Raw genomic sequence first — 20,166 nt, forward strand, 5'->3', positions numbered from 1 at the left:
GCTGGGAGTGAAACTGCTCTTCCTGGAGTGTTGAAGAATGCCCCTAGGTAAATTATCTCCTGTGTGGGAGTAAGTTGACTTTTGGCGAAGTTGATTAGCCAACCAAACTTTATCAGTGTGTCTAGGACCAACTGTATATGTATCACCAAGGTCTGCCTGTGCTGAGAAAGAACTAGAATATCGTCCAAATAGTGTAGTACTCGAATCCCCTTCTCTCGAAGAGGAGCCAAGATCGCTACTAGCACTTTGGTGAAAGTTCTGGGCGCTGTTGAAATCCCGAAGGGAAGGCATTGGAATTGAAGATGTAAGTCGCCTATTCTGAACCGAAGAAAAGGTTGAAACTGAGGGCGGATAGGTATGTGCAGATACGCATCCTGAAGGTCTATGGACGCCATCCAATCTCCTGGCTGAACAGATAGAATAACCGTGTTTTAAGGACTCCATCTTGAAATGTTCCACCCGGATATACCTGTTCAGCCTTTTCAGGTCTAGCAACGGCCTCCAACCCCCCGATTTTTTGGGGACCAAGAAGACTGGGGAATAAAAGCCTAAGTGCTTCTCCAAGTCTGGAACTGGTACTACTGCCTGCTGGAGAACAAGCATTTTGACATATTGAAGAAGGGCCTCCTTCTTCTCTCTGGAGGTTGGAATCTTGGTGGCCTGAAAGGAATAGAGGGGAGGCTGCCTTTTGAATCCCCAAAAATGACCTTGACAGACCGTGGACACTGCCCACTGGTCTACGCAACCTTCCACCCAAACCCGGGCAAACGCCTTTAGACAGGCTTCTAACGGACCGGCTTGGGTGGAGAGGGCGTCAAAAGGACTTCTGGCCATCAACTGTGGATGTAGAGGCTTTTGGTTTAGCCGACCTCAGAAAGGTAGCTTGTGAACGTTTCCAGCCCCTTCTATACTCCCTTTCCGGACGGTAGGATCTGGAGTCCTTCCCTCTTAACTGGCCCGCTGGGCGGTTTGCAAATCTCTTCCTCCTGCTTCTGTCCTGGGGAATTAGCCCACTTTTCCCCCCTGTGACTCTGGTAATTGCCGTATCCATTTTTTCGCCAAACAGGGCTTTCCCATCGTATGGAATACGACACCATGATTGCTTAGACGTTGGGTCGGGCGACCATGGTTTTAGACACAACGCTCTTCTGGCCGTTATGGAACACAGCATGGTCCTGGAAGAGCATTTTAGGACGTCAATAGCTGCTTCTGCTATGAAATCTGAGGCCAGCTTTAATTCATCCAGTGCCTTAATGATTTCTTCTGAACCTACCCCTTGTCTGAGGGCCATTTCCACATTGTCTGACCATACTCCATGGTGGCCCTTGAGATCGAAGTCAGAGCTACCGCCGACTTGCATGCTCCCCCAGCCTCCTGATATGTTTTTTTCAGGTCTGAGTCAATCCTTCGGTCAAGGACATCTTTAAAGGAGACTGCATCTTCTAGTGGCAAGGTCGAGTTTCTAGCCAACCTCATAGCTGAGGCGTCCACAGTTTGTACAGCATCAAAAAGTTGCGCATCTGCTTCTGCCAGTGGATATAACTTAAGAAAACGATTATACGCCATAGGTCTTCTGTCTACCTTCTGCCATTCATCTGTTACCACCTTCTTGCTTTCTTCCATCAAGGGAAAAGTTGATACCTTCTTTTTCAGATGTGGGAAATATTTCTTTGTTTTAGAAGGTGGCTCCGGATTTTCCTCCCACTGGATTGCATCCTTGACCGCGGTTATGAAAGGCTCAACTAGAGTGAAGTCAAAAGCTGAAATATTGCTATCCACCCCTTCCGCCTTGTCTTCAGAATCCACCTCTGCGTACGAATGAGGAGTGGACGCGCTTACTGCTGCTTCAGGCGAGGGTGGGTTAATTTGGTCTTGGGAGAGGGCCAACTCCCTGATTGAATCCTTGATCAAGCTCTTAATTGATTCCAGAGACTGCTGCTTATCTTTCTCTTTATCCCCTGTAGCCTCTAGTAGACACTTCTCGCATACCAATTTTTCTGGCAGCGCTTATCTTCCACATACCCAACAGGTCTTCTCTTTTGGATACACCGGTCTGTGGGATTCGTGTCTGCTAGGGGTATGTCGGGGTGACCTCTGGCCACTGCGGGAGGCATGAGCTGAGGATGAGTGAGAGTGTGCTGAGCTCCTATGACCTTTGGATCTCCTGTCTGAGGAGCTATGGTGAGATGATCTGCGGGATAATCCCCGGTGCGGGCTGTAGAAACAAAAAATATGTTCTAATTTGCCCATAGTGCTCTTTTTTATTTTCCTTTAAAACTTACCTGATTGTTGCAGCCCTTACCTAGCGGTATGATGAGGATCTTTTTGTTGCGGTATCACATTACTAGGGGCAGCTGGGCAAGAGAAAAACAAAAAAAGGATAGATTCCTTTCTGCTTTCCTTTTTAACCATATACATACATTATATATATATATATATATATATATATATATATATATATATATATATATATATATATATATATATATATATATATATATATATATATAAACACACACACAGATACACATATCTACACAATACATATACATAACATTAAACAAAAGTACCCATTTGCAAGCCCCTAAATACCTTGGCCAGGCTCCATTGCAAAAATAGGGAAGACACTTACGGGAGATGTCTTCACCTTGATAGCTGGCCCTGTAATGAATCCCAGGCTCTCCATTTATGCTGAGAGCACTTTGGGAGTACCAAGACGGCCGCCGACAGCTTCAGTTTGCTACTGGGCATGCACCGTACTGTCTCAGCCTGCTCACATACGGATAGGAGACATACCATCAGCAGAGCATAGAGGAGAGGCTAAGCTCCTGTTAATCTTCCAATATGGCCCAAAAAAAGATCCACAGAAAAAAACGGCCTCCCATACTTATCTGGCGCCTTTAGCAGCGCAAGTGATGGGACTCCATACCCCAGGAGAGCATGAACCTGCAACGGTTACACCATAAAGCGGTGAGGTATAGCTGATAATGATCCTGCAGGCATGAGGACAAAGAAAAGAATACTGACTAAGGGGAGGAACTCTTTTTTTTTTTTTTTTTATAGAGTTAAAATGGTCCTGTGGGTTGGTAGAGGGTGGAGCAACCAACCATGGGTATGCTGACATGGGAGGCACCAGGAAAGAAAGATATCACCACTCTAGGAAGGCCAATTAGGAATGAACATCTCCTCCATGCTGGAAGCAACAGGTGCCGGCAATGCTTGTACAATGAAGTAATGAGAAAAAGTCCTGGACAGCCGCACTCAAAATAATATATTGCCTTTATTGAATAACGATCATCAAAGATACATGCCACAGCAGAAAAATGCATTTTTCTGCTGTGGCATGTATCTTTGATCGTTATTCAATAAAGGCAATATATTATTTTGAGTGCAGCTGTCCAGGACTTTTTCTTATTACTTCATATAATAGAAGTCTATGGCAAAGTGCAGCTAACCTATAGGAAAGCCTCAGGTGCACTGCGCTGCACTGTGGTGTGGGTAAACTGCAGGGCATCAGTGTGAAAGCAGCCTTAGGCCCCTTTCACAGAATCGGTCTGATCAGGTCCGCCTGTCCATTTTTTTTTTTTTTTTTTCCTTTTTTGTGATTGTGATGAAAGAATGGGTAAACATCCAATGGGGATTAGTCCCATGGAAAATGATGATCCTGATTTGTTTAAAATCTTCATTATGCTATTCAAAATAAAAAATGTGAAATTCTGAACCATTTCATTTTATTGTGGCCCGCGATCGGTTACCAAATAACTTAAGTGGCCCTTTTCAAAAGGTTAAGCCCCCTGCAGTATGTGGTTTAGCATTGTCCTGCTGAAATATGCGAGGCCATCCATGAAGGAGACGTTGTCTGGATGGAACATACACTACTCTAAAACCTGGATATTTTGATGGTGCCCTTCCAGATGTGCAAGCTGCCCATTCCATACACACCAATGAACCCCCATACCAGCAGAGATGCAGATTTTGAGTGCTGAAAACAAGCCAGAAGGTCCTTTCCCTCTTTTGTCTGCAGGACGTGGTGCTGATGGTTGCCACAAAGATTATCAAATTTAGACGAGACTGACTGCAGAACGGTTTTCCACTTTGCAAAAAGACCATTTTTAATAAACTTTGGTCCAGAGAAGATGGCGGCGTTTCAAAATCTTTTTCAGATATGCTTTCTTCTTTGCATGATAGTTTTACCTTGTATTTTTGGATGGCACGGGGAACTGTGTTTATTAGAGCTTTTTGAAAGTTTTCCTGAGTCCATGCAGTGATTGCCGTCGTAGAATCATGCCTGTTTTAATGAAGTCCCATCTGAATGTCAAAAAATCCCAGGCATCCAGTATTCGGCCTTGTCTCTTACGCGCATATATTCTCCATATTCTCTGAATCTTTTGATGAAAAGACAAAACTCCAAAATAAACATAAAGTAAAGTTCCATGAACACTCTGTTGCATCCAAACACCTTTGTGACCAAATACACCCGTGACTTTGTATATCTCCTCTTCACCAACATTCACATGTGCATCCTACTCACCAGAGCGTATTGACCTCCACTACAGGTAGTCAAAAACAGCATATTTGGATGTTTCCACTTGAAGAGAAAAATGGCCCGGGGCAAGCTATCACTGGCAATGCTCCTAGGTTTATGTGCTTTGTGGGCTTGGAAGCTCTCTGTGTTAAAATTCAGACCTTGTTTTCCTAGGTACAGGTGTGTCTGTATAACCTGCCTCCCGAGCAGTCAGCAAAATGCGACTCCACATTGATTTTTGTTTTTTCTTTATTTTTCTTTTTTCTTTTTTTGTTTTCAGCACATATTTTTGTGCAGGTGTTGGGTCAATTCACCTATTTTTATTTATTATTCTGAACTTGTTCAACTTTTAGACGCAGCTTTTCACGAATTGGCGAACCTCTGCCCACTATCTAAGATGCACTTTTTTTAACCAATCCTGTTGCCACCTAACCCAATTGCAAAATGTTCTTCCAGCTCTTCCTCGTTAGGACCACTTACTTTGCCAGCTTTTTGTTGACCTTTTCCACCTTTTTTTTCTTAAAATGGTGCATATTCTCACTTTAAACATTTGATATATTCTCTATTTTCTATTATTATAAGATCTGCAAATTAATGCATTCTGTCTTTATGTAGATTTTACACAGTATCCCAATATTTTTTGGAATTGGGGTTGTATTAAGTATATTTTCTTTTTATTTTATTCATGCATGTAGAGCCAACATACTTGGCAGAGACGCACTGATGGCATTGATTTTTTTTCACATTACTCCCTGCTTTGAAATGTGCTGTCAGTCTTATTTTCCTTCAGTAGTCATACAAGCGTACACACAATGTTTGATAGAAACCTATGTAACAGTATATGTTTGGATTGTTTAAAACTAAGTTGAGGAAACCCATATTAACTTAGAGAAATGGAGGTGGGAATGTGCAAACATGCAGATGGTGTTGCTGGTGAGAATTCACAGTACCCACTGTGCTGCCTGCTGTTCTGAAATATTTTTGTATGAACTTCTGTTTCGTATATGCAAGCATTATGAGTAGTACCTTGTAATCAACAATGTTTAAAGTGGAACTTTAATAATAATAAAAAAAAAAAAAACTACGAACAGGTGGGTTTTTAATGCATGAGCTAATGTTTCTTACCTACCTATCTGTACTGTACACTGACCACCGCTCAGTGTACATTTTCAGCATCTGCTGAGATAAATTAACTCCCACGCATATGCAGGAGTGACATCACCTCGGCTTAGCCAATCAAAACAGCTGAAGATCGGTACACAGAAGAAGACTGGCTAAAGATGTCAGTGCCCAGTGAGGGAGCTCTGGGACACCTCAGCGCTGGAGTATAGCTGAGTGTAGTTCCACTATAATGTTTGTTTTTTTTTCCTCATTCATAGTATTAATCTCTAAATAAAAATTTAATGGCATGCTTGTGATTGCCCTTCACTTGGAAAGGCATTATTAAATTCTTGGTTAACAATGCTAACTGTTTTAAAGTGTATGCACTGTATAATCAAACTTTCCTTATTGGTTTTGGATAGAGTAGGTTAAAGCTGTATTAAACCCAAATATGTCAATTTTTTTTGTAATATAACTGGACACTAACATTTATAGGTAAAGCTGTTCCAGGGAATATCTGATTGCCTCTCGGGGGATCAGGAAGGAATTTTTTCCCCTGCTATAGCAAATTATTTTTATACGATACTTCTTTGGGCCGGTAAAGTCCTGTCAAGGGGGTTTTTCCTTATTCTCTATATTTTGGGATGTGGGCCCATCTCATAGCCCAACCATACCTTTATTCTTCTTAATGCTGCAGCAAATTAGATCATTCTTTGCTGGGGGTTTTGGTCTTCCTCTGGATCAACTTTAGGTATAGGTTTGTGTATATGGGATTGTATGATTTTTTTTATTGGTTGAACTAGATGGACTTGTGTCTTTTTTTCAACCTAACTATGTAATACACACATAATGCTGTAATGCAGTTTACCAATCCTTACATGTGGTGGCTACATTTTTTAAAATTTTTTTTTAGCTTTTTTTCTTTATTTCACCTGGCGATCCAACCAGTAACCACTCAATGGAGGCGTAACAAACACATTTAGATAGCAGCATTATAAACCTGGAGACAGGGTAGTGTTAGGGGCACTTACAGATTTAAATGGACTTGATTATCAAATTAAAGTTACACTAAAGCCAACAAGGACTTACAGCAACATTTTGTTTTTGCTTTTGGGATGATGGTTTTACATAAATAAAAAACGACCATTGTAAGCACCCCTGTCAGTGTTAAATGGCTTATCTCAACCCTTTCACTACCTACTTCCTTTTTTTGAACAGCTTGGTCTGTTAAGGGAAGTTGAAAAATAACAGACTTACTGGCTGGGTGACCAGGTGGAAATAAAGCAAAAAAATAAAGGAAAAAAACCTCACAAAGGAAAACGAATGCAGGCATTCTAAGAATTGATACGCTGTAATATGTTACGTTATGGTTTTTGGGTTCAATACTGCTTTAAATGTTTAAATCTATTTCAGTTTATTTTTTGCTATGTCCTGTTGGGGAAACTTCTCTTTATTCCTTTTCTGAAGATGCAAAAGTAAGTCAGGAAGTTTTTCAAAGTTCTCCTCTTAGGCAGTTGTCACCAAAAAAAACAAAATGAGTGCAGCGCAAATAATATAAAGAAAGTCTATGGATTCAAAGATAAAATCTCTCATAATAAAAGCCAGTTGTTCTATGTGAAACCTCGATCGTCTCCCCTTGAACACATTTATGTGCTTACCAGATAGGGTGGACCTCTTAAGTTACAAGAGGTCAAATGGGCATGGGTTCCATATGGGCTGGATGGACGCTGCACGGCCTATCTGGATGTCTTCTGTGGTTACCGAGAAGCAGCTCTCCAATACGGCAGTAAGGCAATGAAACTGTCACTTATTTTCAAGATTGCTTTGTTATCCAGGCCCTGTTGTGAAGTGACACCACATTTCATACTGTGTGACAGGGATTGAGGATACACTACAGAGTCCTTTTAAGAAATCAGAAGTAATGGAACATGTGTCTCTTGGAGAAGAACGCAGTTTTTTCAGATAGTAAATGATTCTCTCTATTGACTCTTGATAAGTAATTGCCACACCATGTCCAATTCCTCGCTCCCACTGTCCGAATTTCCTTGCAGCAGTTCTGTACAACTTGTCTTCTCTATTCTCTGGTGGTGGCAGTGGATGCGGCTCCTCTGCATCGCTGTTGTCACATGAATTGGTAGGTGTTAGGCATGATACTTGGATCCTTGTCTACCATCAGTTGGAATATTGCAGAGACCACCAGTCATACCTAGAATTGCATGTGGAACAATTTATTTCCAGATCCAGCCCATATGGAACCAATGCCCATTTGACCTCTTGTAACTTAAGAGGTCCACCCTATCTGGTAAGCACATACATGTGTTCAAGGGGAGACGATCAAGGTTTCACATAGAAGAACTGGCTTTTATTATGAGAGATTTTATCTTTGAATCCATAGACTTTCTTTATATTATTTGTGCTGCACTCATTTTGTTTTTTTAGTTGATTACATAGGCTTGGTGAATCCTGTAGTGTTCAGCTTGCATATATCCTTCATTGTTTAGTTTGCGTTGATTGTCCCAAGTTTTATTATAGTTGTCACCAAAACATGTGTTTTTGTCATATTACGTCATATTACCCTATTTTCAGATGTGGCATGCATGTAATGGGTAATACGTAGGAGGATAGAATGTGGAAATGGCATATCTGCACATTGAAGGTGTGTGTATGTAATCAATTATAGAAATAAATAATACTTGTTTTTCATCCAATCAGATATTTCCTTTAAACTTGTTTTGCTACTACAAGACTAATACTACACATATGTTATTTTAAATCAAAGATTGTTGTGTGACTTTAGCACAGACAAATCATACAATGCCAGCTTCAGAGGTTAGCCCCACCCCTATTCTTGATCAAGCAACTCAGTTCCTGCTCCATTCCAGCATTGGAACTTGTCCAAAAGAAAAGGAATGCTCCACTGTGGCCACCAGACTTTTACCTGTGGAACTACTGTAGCTCCTAACCTGGAAGCTTGTCAAACCTAGTAGAGAGTATTACTCTTTCACTTTCTCATTGACATTCGGCCCTGCTTCATTTTTTGGTTCTTCTGTGATTGGCTGCTTTCTCAATAGGGAGGGGAGAGGGACCCTTTTTTTTTTTATTATAGCCCTAATGTACATTTATTATACATGGAGATGGGAACATGCACAGGGTACTGTCCTCAGAACAGCAGGTTAATGTACTGTGGATCTTCCACAAGTGCAAAAGAGATGTACATTTTTGAGGAAGCATTTTGGCATATATCTACTTTTTATATTTCAGGTGTATCTCTAGACAAAGCTTATATGTTTGTTTTTATTCTTGAATAGAATAGGGAAGCATTAGGGCCTCTGTTAGATTTTAATTGCTGTCTTTGTTGGTATTAGGCTGACTTACTCTCCCTGTTTGTCCTAAAAAAAAAAAAAAAAAAAAAAAACATTCCGAAGGGAATCTTTGACAGTTGTTACCAGAATAAAAGTTGAGGAGGTCTTTGTAAAGTAGTACATAATTTGCTTGTGCTATTAGGTTTATTGAAAATGACTTGGATTGAATAGTTCTATGTAATTCCCTCCCTGAACCATCTAATCTCTTCACTTATATCTGACCTGAGCTTCCAAAAGCCATGGTCGTTAAGGAAGCTCAGCTCTCAGGGACCCTATAATTTTGTAGGGGCCGTTGGGAGGTCTCCTTAATTCAGACTAACAGTACTCCAAAAGCTATTAATGCCATCATGATAAGACACTGGCCTCCGGGTAAGATCGAAGGCACATGCAAATGAACTGTTTTAGATGATATACAGTGGAGAATGGATGTGCTGTTCTGTTTCACATAATAATTCTAAACTTCTTTTTTTCCCATAAAAGCTATTGACTTGAAGAATGGGGCTGGAGAAGTCTATCGTGGTAATGTCCGTGGCCGTGCTGATACCACATTTACCCTTTCTGATCAAGACTTTATGGATCTTGTTTTGGGAAAACAAAATCCCCAAAAGGTAATAAATTAAACAATACCTTAATTCAGAAATGAGCGAGAGCTGACCTTGAAACTATGTCCAAGGCATGAATCTCTTGAAAGTTTGGCGCACTAATTGAGTTGTCAAGAAGATGAACGGGAATTGGAACTTAGTTACCTGAATACCGTTAAGCAATTAAGTTTAAGACTGAACAAAAAGCATTAGGCAATGGACATAGTATAGTGTCACCCTACTTTTGTTTAAAACATCAAGACTGCTAAAGCAAAGCTGATGTTTTTTATGCTGTGTTTTATTCTTTAAAGCAAACGCGTACTTCGCTCATGCAGAACAAAGCAACAGGTTTGCATTATTCCAAACTTCTGTAGTACAGCATACATTTACTCTCCATCTATCCCATGCTGCTCCATTTAGACACTGGAAGGGAAGAAAGCACCCCATTCATCTGGATATGAAAGACCGTATGCCTTACCTAAAGTGGAGTTCCAGCTGGTTTTTCTTTTTAAATCCCCCCGTGATGATTGCACCTAATGCTATTCATAATTGAATGTGTATGAAATGTAGGTATTATAAATCATGATCTTATAAAATAAATTCACTTTGTAGTCCCCAGCAAGCACGCTCCCATCTTCAGTGTGGGCATCTGAAGCCCATATGTTCCTCCTTGCGGGATACGGCACTGCTGGCTACCCAGCATGCACCTCCTGATCTCGCGCATGCACATATAGTACAAAACGCAGCACGATGCTACAAATGGCATCATGTCCACCCACCCAATGGCTCCTGGGATATGAGTGTCATCAATCCCAGGAGCCAGTGGGGGGGTGGACCGGAAGTGGAGGATTAAGCATACATAGACGGCATTTACATTGCTGCAACAAACTTCTGGAACTCCGCTTTATTTCAAAAGAAAGTGGTGTAGTGCTGCACTGACACAACACATAACTCTATAAATATTATAACCTAAAGCAACCATAAACAAAAGGAAAAAAACTACATGAATTAGGAAAAATTAAAACTCTATTGAGGTTAACTTAGAAGAAGACAGGAAGGATAAGAAACAAAATGGAGATTTAGAGACTACCTTCAGAAAACTAGGCCACCTTATGGAAAAGAAGGTCTCTACCTGGTGGGATATTGCCACACATGAGAGATGCACTATATTACCAAAAGTATTGGAAAGCCTGCCTTTACACGCACATGAACTTTAATGGTGTCTTAGTCCGTAGGGTTCAATATTTAGTTGGCCCATCCTTTGCAGCTATAACAGCTTCAACTCTTCTGGGAAGGCTGTGCACAAGGTTTAGGAGTGTGTTCATGGGAATGTTTGACCATTCTTCCAGAAGTGCATTTGTGAGGTCAGGAACTGATGTGGATGAGAAGGCCTGGCTCTCACAGTCTCTGCTCTAATTCATCCCAAATGTGTTCTAACGTGTTGAGGTCAGGACTCTGTGCAGGCCAGTCAAGTTCCTCCACCCCAATCTTGCTCATCCATGTCTTTATGGACCTTGGTTTGTACACTGGAGAGTGCAGATTGGAGAGTATAAGGTGAAACTAGAACCATTTCAAGAATTACCAGAATGTATTACCATGACTAATAGACTAAGCAAGGATTTGGAGGCAAAGGACCAGGAAGTCAGACAAAAGAAAGGGAAGAAGTATCAGAGAGATGTGAATGATTATAGGAATGAACAAGTCTTTAACTGGCAGACTGCGGTAAAAGAGGCATAGTTGCGCTCCACAAATACCCACACCTGAAAAACAATTTACAGTGGGTATAGTAAAGAATCACTCCCTTTTCAAATAATCACATTTTGGCTGCATTGCAGCCTGAAATTAAGACAGGCACAGTTATTGTTTTAAGCAGCTGTATTTACTCAGTGCAACGTATAACATCCAAGTAAAAGATATAACACCAACATGTCAGAAAAAAATTCAAAAACAGATCACCCCCTTGTGTCATTATTTTGTTGAACCACTTTTTGCTTTAAATACAGCCTTTAGTCTGTTGTAATATGTCTCTACTAAATTTGCACATCTAGACAGTTAAGTTCAGTTAAATTTGATGGTGACCATTTGTGGACTGCAGTCTTCAAGTCATTCCACAGATTTTCAATGGGGTTTAAGTCTGGCGGTGACTAGATCTTGCAAGGACATTTACCTTTTTCTCCTTCAACCACTGTGTGGTAATTTTTTCTGTGTGCTTTGGGTCATTGTCATGTTGGAAGGTAAACCTTCTTCCCATTGACAACTTTCTGGCAGAGGGCAGTAGATTTTCCTCAAGAATTTGACAGTATTTCGCCCCATCCATTTTCCCTTCTATTTTGACAAGTGCTCCAGTCCCTGCTCTAGAGAAATACCCCCATAAGAGGATATTACCACCTCCATGCTTTACTGTAGGAATGGTGTTATTTGGATCGTGAGCTGTATTGGCTTTCTGCCAGACATATCGTTTGGTGTAGAGGCCAAATAATTTAATTTTAGTTTCATCTGACATAATACCTTTTCCATGTGGCCTTAGTATCTTTAAGGTGCGTTTTGGCAAAGCCCAATCGCGTGTGGTCTTTCGTGAGGGGTGGCTTTTTTCTTGCAACCCTTCCATACAAGTGACAATTGTGGAGAATTAGTGATATTGTTGTCAAATGCACACAATGACCACTCTTTGTCATAAATTACTGCAACTGCTTCAGAGTTGCTGCAGGCCTCTCTGATTAGTTTCCTCCTGGCTCTTTCATCCAGTTTGGAGTGACGTCCTGATCCAGGGAGAATCTGTGTTGTACCAAATACCATCAACTTCTTAATAATAGACTTTTCTGTGCTTCTAGGCATGCTAAAGCTTTTGAGATTTTTTTTTTGTATTCATATTCCGACTTGTGCCTGTCCACAACTTTATCCTGGAGATCTTTTGACAGTAACTTGCAACCCATAGTAGTTTATTGCTTCAGTTGCACTACTAGGGACTGAAATGCTCCAGGAAAGCTCATTTCATGCTGAGCTAATCAAAATGACCACATCTGATCACAGTTGAACCTCAAATGGCTTTGTGTGCCATTGAGAAGGTGATTAGCTACACCTGATTGAGTTTACAAGTCATTTTTAGGAGGGGGTGATCCTTTTTCCAACTCAGTGATTCTGTTTTTGAATTTTTTTTTTCTGACATGTTCGTGTTATATCTTTCACTTGGAAATTATAAGTTGGTGTAAATTTAGGTGGATAAAACAAAAACTATGTCTTTATTTCAGGCTGCGAAACAACAAAATGTGATTATTTTAAAGGGGGGTGATTTTTTTCTTAACCCACTGTAGGATATGTGAAGGAAGAGACCCAATCCCCTACAAAGAGGGTGGAGAAACCCCCATGGGATCAGTAAAATGTATCCACAATATAATAATACTAACAATAGGACACCTAGAAATGGATGGAAACCTAGAGGAGCTAATACATTTCCAAGAAGACCGGAAGGAAGAGGACGATGGCATAATCCTAGACCCCAGCAGTTTTCCAGACTTGGAAATTACCCTAGATATGATGAAAGGAGTACATATCCTCAGTATCGTCGGCCTGTGAACCAGCTCAGATACCAAGAGAGAAGTCCTATTTCTTCCTATTATAGGTATGAACCATTGACAAAAGAGTATGGATACATCCAAGGGTCAGAGTAGTTTTTTAGACCGACCGAGACAAGAAAGGTCACCAGTAAGACCAACAAGAGGGCTGGACAAGAAAAAGCCCAGACACACCATGGCCTGTAGAGCCAGCTGGAAAGAACAAGAGAAAAATAGTATTGGGAAAAGAGGGTGTTTAATTTGAGTGGGGTCCATTTGATAATTAAAACTGCTTGACAGAGGTCTGAATTTGCTCCTAAAAAGGATATTAATAAATTTGATATAAATTTAATCTATTAGGTTATAATATTTATATATTTATGTGTTGTGTTACTGCAGCGCTACACCACTTTCTTTTAAATTTATTATTCTGAATGTGGGGACACATTGAGGTGTTAGCAGCAGTTTTTCACTTTTTCCTCCATTTTTAGTGTCAGCGCAAGAGTTATTCATTTTTCCATATGCCTTACTTCCCTTCCTTCTATGTGATGGCACTGGTACTCACTGATTTCGCCATATGTTTTACATGAGGCTGGGAGTCAGTCCATTGCAATAAAGGGAAAACCTCAAAGAAATTTTGGAGTACATTAAACCAGTTAGCATGGTTAGCCAAGTTTATAAACAAAAAGGTTTGCTACCTCGCATCCAGCAACAGCACCCAGAAAGAGTGTCGTGACACTCCCGCCTGAATCCATATTAAGATATTATACTCCAGTCTGAAAATGTCACTGTACAGATCAAATATGGAATCTCTGAACATCCAGCATCGTAGCTTTACATGCTCAAAAAACATACCCCACTTTCTAGGTAATGTTAATGCATTCAACACTCTTAAAATATCCTGCTTCCACCTGATACAAATAAGACATCTATTCACAGATGTCCCAAGGCTGTAAAATCATCTAGGACTACCACCATGCAGCCTGCTATAATGCCAGTGTTATTCCAGAGCGCTGAATGATATGCTGTGGTATGTATGGTATAAGGTGAAAGGGATGCAAAATGCCCTCCTTTCAGCTGTTTCCTTCACAGCAGCATCTCAGCAGTCACGTGTAGTTGTTGATGTCAAATCTCTAAGCCAGATAACTGGGAGCCAAATATTTAAAGGGGTCGTTCATTATTGCAAAAAAAAAAAAAAAAGTCCATGCAGTAAAGGGGTGCCAGTAGATAAAAACAAACTGTGCTGCTATGGACAATTTTGAATAATGAGCCTGCTATTAATATAAGCCATTTGCGCCCCTCCAGAAGCCTGCTCGTAACACTACTACAGCCGGCATTCCCCCATCTTGCTCTGCGGCTAGGACGTTGCCATGATGTTACAGCCAGTACTCCAGCCATTCATGCTTGTCTCCCCAATCACAAAAGTGCTCTTGCTCTTGAATTCAAAATCCACACATGTGCTTTCTCTCATCCGACCCAGTAGCACTGAGCTCAGTACAGATGCAGTGTTTGAAACTGAGAGAACACACCCCTGTGATGGTAGATGTGAGCATCAATGGCTGGAGCGTCGTAGCAACTGGGCAGGACTGAGAAACAGCAGGTATGGGATATTCTCAGGCAGGCTTCTGGAGGAGTGAAAATATCCTACAGCCATAGCAGGTACATTATTCAATATTGTTCATCAAAGCACGGATTTATACTTTTATACTCTGGCGCCCCTTAACTGCATAGAGTTTTTTTTTTTTTTGCAAAGGTTAAATCATCCATTATGCTAGAGATGTGAAGGGTGAATTCTTCTTCCTATAGCTACAATATACCTTTACTGACCTTCTCTCGTTACATCATTAATAATAATATATCAGAAATTGTGTACAATGTGATACCATTTTACCTGTATTATAAAAACTTGTTGAAAATTCTCATTACTGGGTTCTTCTTATATGTTAAATATTTCAAAATGTTTATCAGGATTGTAGTAAAATGATACCAGATTCCATGTCTTTGAAGCCTCTCAGATTGATTTAATGGACAATCTATCTTTTACACAGTGGACTTCTGTTCCAAGCTTCTCAATTGATTACTATTTGCACTAACCTATGGAATGAATACTCACATATTCTCATTTGCACTCACAATTCATATGTGAACCATTTAAGTTGTACATTTTGACTTAATGTGCGCACTCTGCAGTTTTCATTATCCTTGAATAAACTTTAATGTAAAAAAAAAGAAAGGGAGAAATAAAGAGGCACAGACAGCAATAAAAGACTTTTCTCTTATATGCCTTGTAGCAAAAAAGTGGGGTGCATAGCCTATAGAGGTACCGTGTTAAGTTGCAGGAAATGGCCTGCACACATGAAAACACACATAACATAAGACCTTAGTAAACAATTAAACTTGCTTTGCCGAGTGCTGGCCATATCGAGCCATAAAATCCCTGGGTGATAATCCTTTTCCACTTTATCCAAAGAAAAAAGTTTTGGCGAAAGATACACTTTAGTTCTGTAAACCCAGTTGTCATCAACAGTCATTACCAAGAACATCAATGAAAGAATCAATATTTTTCTCCTTCAACTCTTAAAGCATATTTTCAGGCAAGATCCTTAATGGTTAGTTCACTTTTAATTACATAAAAAAAAATGTTGTGCATTGCCCTTCCATTGCACATTACTGTAAAGGCTAGTTGTGAATCGGGGTGGTTGCCATCTTCCTGTATAGCCTTATTACTTCTAAAGCAGAACTTGCAGCTTTTCTTATTAGTGCACCAGCTGATTATATCGAACCAATCCCTCCCATTAAAAATCCGTATCCAAAGGACATTGTGAAACAATGTTGCTCTGAAGAAAAAACGCTTTTTCTTCAGAACAAAAAAGGTAAGAATCTTAATACAAAGTTTGTTAAAATCCCTGCAATGAACATTGGCAACCCAGAGGGGGTTGATTTTTTTTTTTTTGTTTTTTTTGTTTTTTTTTTTTTGTTTTGTTTTGTTTTTTTCAGCACAAGTGGAGTTACTTTTGAAGATGTAATGTACTTTTTAAAATGTCTGTAAAGGTGGACTAGCCCCTTAAATTTATATTTACAATGTAATTATTGTAAGTATGCATATTTAATACCTGATGGACCGCTGACAATCACTGTAGTAATTGCCACTACTATTTTGCAGGTCCTGTCCCAAGCAGCTGCCCCTCTGCGTATTGATCACAGGGGGTCGCTTGCACCACTGCCATTCATAGAATTCCTTTTACTTTTTTTCAATGAAACATAAGGTGCTCTGTGATTGGAGGAGCTGGAGAGGTGTGGTGGTGATGTCTGCTTCCACAGCAGCGTATCGGATATGAAATACGCATACTTACGTTGTTCCAAGCTGGACCAGTGTAAGCATGCAATAGAGGTCATTCCTGGATTTCGGCTTTAAAACACAAATGTAATTGTAAATTTAGACATTGAGCAAGAGAGTATTACCTCCTCTTTTCAGTCAGATGATGTAGGACACATATAATCTTAACTGAGTAGAGAAGTCACCACTGTGCGGCTTTGCAATCTGTTCCCAGATCTATACCAATTAAATGAACAAGACATAAAAGAAAAATACAAGAGAATGAGGGCATAAAGATATAAAATGCAAAGGCATTATCTCCATACCACTGAGTCAGCAGAGAGACTAAACGTTGCCTTTAAGGCATGAGTATCATTGTGGATTGCAGCACTCAGCATTCTCTTAAGCATCACAAGAATTCAGAGAGCAATATATTTACCGCACGAAAGACTGTTCTCCTTTCAGCATAAACGCCAAACACGCGCTTGCAATGTGTGCCATCAGCTGAAGCACTTTATTTTCTTGCAAGGCTTTTAATTTAGAGCTTTCTTTCTTTGCTTCTTGCCAGAATCTGACTGCAAAATTAAGTGTGCATTTATGTCTTGTGGGAAGAAAAGATGGTGATTTCAATGTATTGCTGATTATATTACATTGAAGCTTGTTCATCTTTGATGCTGTGTGCCGTGTTTTTGGAATTACTCATTTCAACTCTTTTGGGACAGACTGTGCTTTTCAAAGTGACATTTCTACAGAAAGAGAAAAAGCAGAGTGGGAATGGAGATAACAAAACAATATCCGAGTGTTTGATGTTTCTTTTTTCATTTTATTCTTAGGCATTTTTCGCTGGTAAACTCAAAGTGAAAGGCAACATCATGCTGAGTCAAAAACTGGAGATGATATTGAAAGACTACGCTAAACTGTGAGAATGTGACGGCAGGATCAAGCAATGCCGTCCTGAAGTGTACCTGTCATCCATATACAGTGAGGACAGTGCCTGAATTTACAGAGTGTACTTGCCACTTTGCCCCCAGCCCTGCAGTGTTCTGTTCATAAGTTCAATTCTAGAAATGTCTTCCAAGGACCTTTTAGGCCACATTCACACTGGCAGTGTCAAACCTGTATTTATTTGCATTTAGAGAGAATTTTTTTCTAAATGCATATAAATGCAATAATAAGCATTCATTTACACTGGCGTCATTCACACTTAACCTTTAACTGCTTCCAGGATCTAATTAGTCACTTCTGGATAAACTCTTTTTAAAGTAGGAACACCTAAACACGGGAGAAAATAATTTGGCTAAAGAAGTTTTATGCTTCCCAAATAACTTCTCCCGAATTTAGAAAAACGAAATGCAGGAGTGTAAGTGTGAAAGTACCCTTAGTGTAGAACAACACAGGGGTTTATTTACTAAAAATAGAGAGGGCAAAATCTGGTATTGCTGTGCATGGTAGCCAATCAGCTTCTAACTTCAGCTTGTTCAGTTAAGCTGTGACACAAAAAAAACCTGGAAACTGAGCTGAACCTTCTATGCAGAGCTGCACTATATTTTGCACTCTCCAGATTTAGAAAATCAACCCTATTATCTTGATTTCACCATATCATTGCAGTAATTATTTGCTGAGGATCTTCTTCAAACTAGACTATTAAATGTTACCAGTAACTTGGGCTTTAGGCATTGATGTTATGAAATAACAGGCAGACTTTACTGAAATACTGTATTCATACAACACACAAGTTGCTGCCTCAGCTTTATATGGTAGACAGGTACTCTTAATCAAATGTATGCTAATCAAACAGTATAGCAACAATCATAATACTGTCATAATAATTAACAATATCAAGGTTGTGATAACATTCTATGTTAGTGGGCTGTTGGGAAGCTTGGGCCTCCAATTTAAGTGTCCAATTCATAACAAGAAGCAGAATCCATGTTCAGAATTCTTCAAGCAGACCACTGATGTTTCAGTTGAATGTTCATGCAAGGTCCATTTAAGCCATTGAGTTGAAGTATTTTTTGAAGAAATGCTTTATAGAAATAAAAGTGAACTACAGAAGATTCCTTGGTTATATGTTGCCCTAGCTGGGTCCCTTTGATCACTTTATTTAATCTTAATGGACAAAAATGCCGATGGTATACAAAATGAAAAAGCGGCAGATCAGGAAATGAAAGGAGTGGTACGAAGGCAAAGCTGAATTTCTCCTAAAAATGACAGTTTTACCAGCCATTATTTTTGTTCTATTAAAATGGTTTCCAAACCTAAAAGTTGATATCTACTTGAAATCCCCTGCATGTAGCAAAGTGAAGACATTGCTCCCTCCAGCTCCTGCTCGTTCTTTTGAGCTTATGTCTCAGATTAACTCGCTAAGACATGAATAAAAAGTCTTTAATGTTGATTTGCAAGTACCTTGATATCTTAAATGGCTAGTTTTTGGTAAGCTATAACCTATGTAATACTCACAAGCAGTGCTGCTAATTTAGACAGTTATGTGGCATCAGTTGCAAGCATTACATAATGTGTGACCAGCCCAAGGCCATGCATTTCAACATCACATCGTATTTTTGATGCACCCAGTTATGGAACTGACTATAGGTTTTCTGTCAAGAGTCAGGTTCACTGAAGGTATCACCATTTGGTGATCGCTTCTAAGACTGGACCATCTCACATTCACCTTCAAGATCTGTCCATCTCTGGATGGCTTTTTCTTCTGTGACCACTTCCTATCAAGGATGAGTAGTAGACATATTTGTGTGTTGCTCTGCAGAGGGATGTTGACCCAAAATCCAATTTTATACAAAAATAGAGAAACCATTTGGTGTGAATTTGTCTTCACTTAACAGCACAGCCAGTTTGGAATTTTTCCTTTGCTAGCCTACAATAATGCACAGAGGGGACCTAACATTTTCTGCTAGTTGAGAGAAGAATAAAGCCTCCATTAATGTCCTATTAAATAGAATGTCCATCTGATTGTCTTAATGATATCTCACATCGGTATCCTTTATCAAAGCTCTCAATGATATAATACCTTACTTGTATGTAAATATGCAATTTAATAAAAACTGATTGATTTAAATCTGTGAGTTAAATGTGTATTTAATGGTCACATTGCCTGCACTGGGGAAGAAGTCTATGTTCATGCTCCAGTGAATCGGTTTATTAGATAATGTCATTGTTTTCTTTATTTGTTTTTTTTGCCATGCACGCCACATCACAAATATGTTCCACTGTGGCCTGCAAGCTGTTCACTCCAAGGATTGTTGTAATGTTTCATTTATTGCTCTGCGATTGTGCCTCCTATAAAGCCAAAACAGATATTTAATAGTCCCTAAATCATTTGCTTGCTGTATTTAATATGGATTTGGAGTAACGTATTGAGATTTGTCATGTCATCCAAGGTTAGAGATGTATTAAATCCATTCCAGTGTACAGGACTTGGAAAGTGAGGAGGAAATCACAGGTGCAGATGTTAAAATCCAGTCTGTAGGCTATTACAATTCTAGCTATCCGTTGTCATTCTGGAGATCACAAAGCGGGTTTAGTTATTGTCTCAGCACAGGATTTTAGGCCGAATAGATGGCTTTTGTTATTTTCATTTTTTGAGGGCAGCACAGTGGTACGAGAGATGTCCAGTGTGTGTATGTAGGTATGTGTATGTATGTATCTCTATATACATATCTCACAACTTAAATTTTTGTCAGTATTTTATTAAATCTTTTCATGTGACAACACT

At 39.7% G+C, this 20,166-nt stretch overlaps 1 protein-coding gene across 1 annotated transcript in view; it reads left to right on the top strand.

Annotated features, from left to right (window-relative positions):
• HSD17B4 (hydroxysteroid 17-beta dehydrogenase 4) overlaps window positions 1–19,509 on the top strand; it is a 516,553-nt gene extending 497,044 nt beyond the window's left edge. The window contains exons 23-24 of the mRNA XM_073624673.1: window positions 9,469–9,596; window positions 17,270–19,509. Coding sequence (XP_073480774.1) covers window positions 9,469–9,596; window positions 17,270–17,359 — 218 coding nt within the window. The 3' untranslated portion in view covers window positions 17,360–19,509. The remainder of the gene's footprint in view (window positions 1–9,468; window positions 9,597–17,269) is intronic.
• Window positions 19,510–20,166: the final 657 nt, after the last annotated feature.

This window comes from Aquarana catesbeiana, linkage group LG01 (assembly GCF_042186555.1).
Source record: "Aquarana catesbeiana isolate 2022-GZ linkage group LG01, ASM4218655v1, whole genome shotgun sequence".
Taxonomy (NCBI): Eukaryota; Metazoa; Chordata; class Amphibia; order Anura; family Ranidae; genus Aquarana; species Aquarana catesbeiana.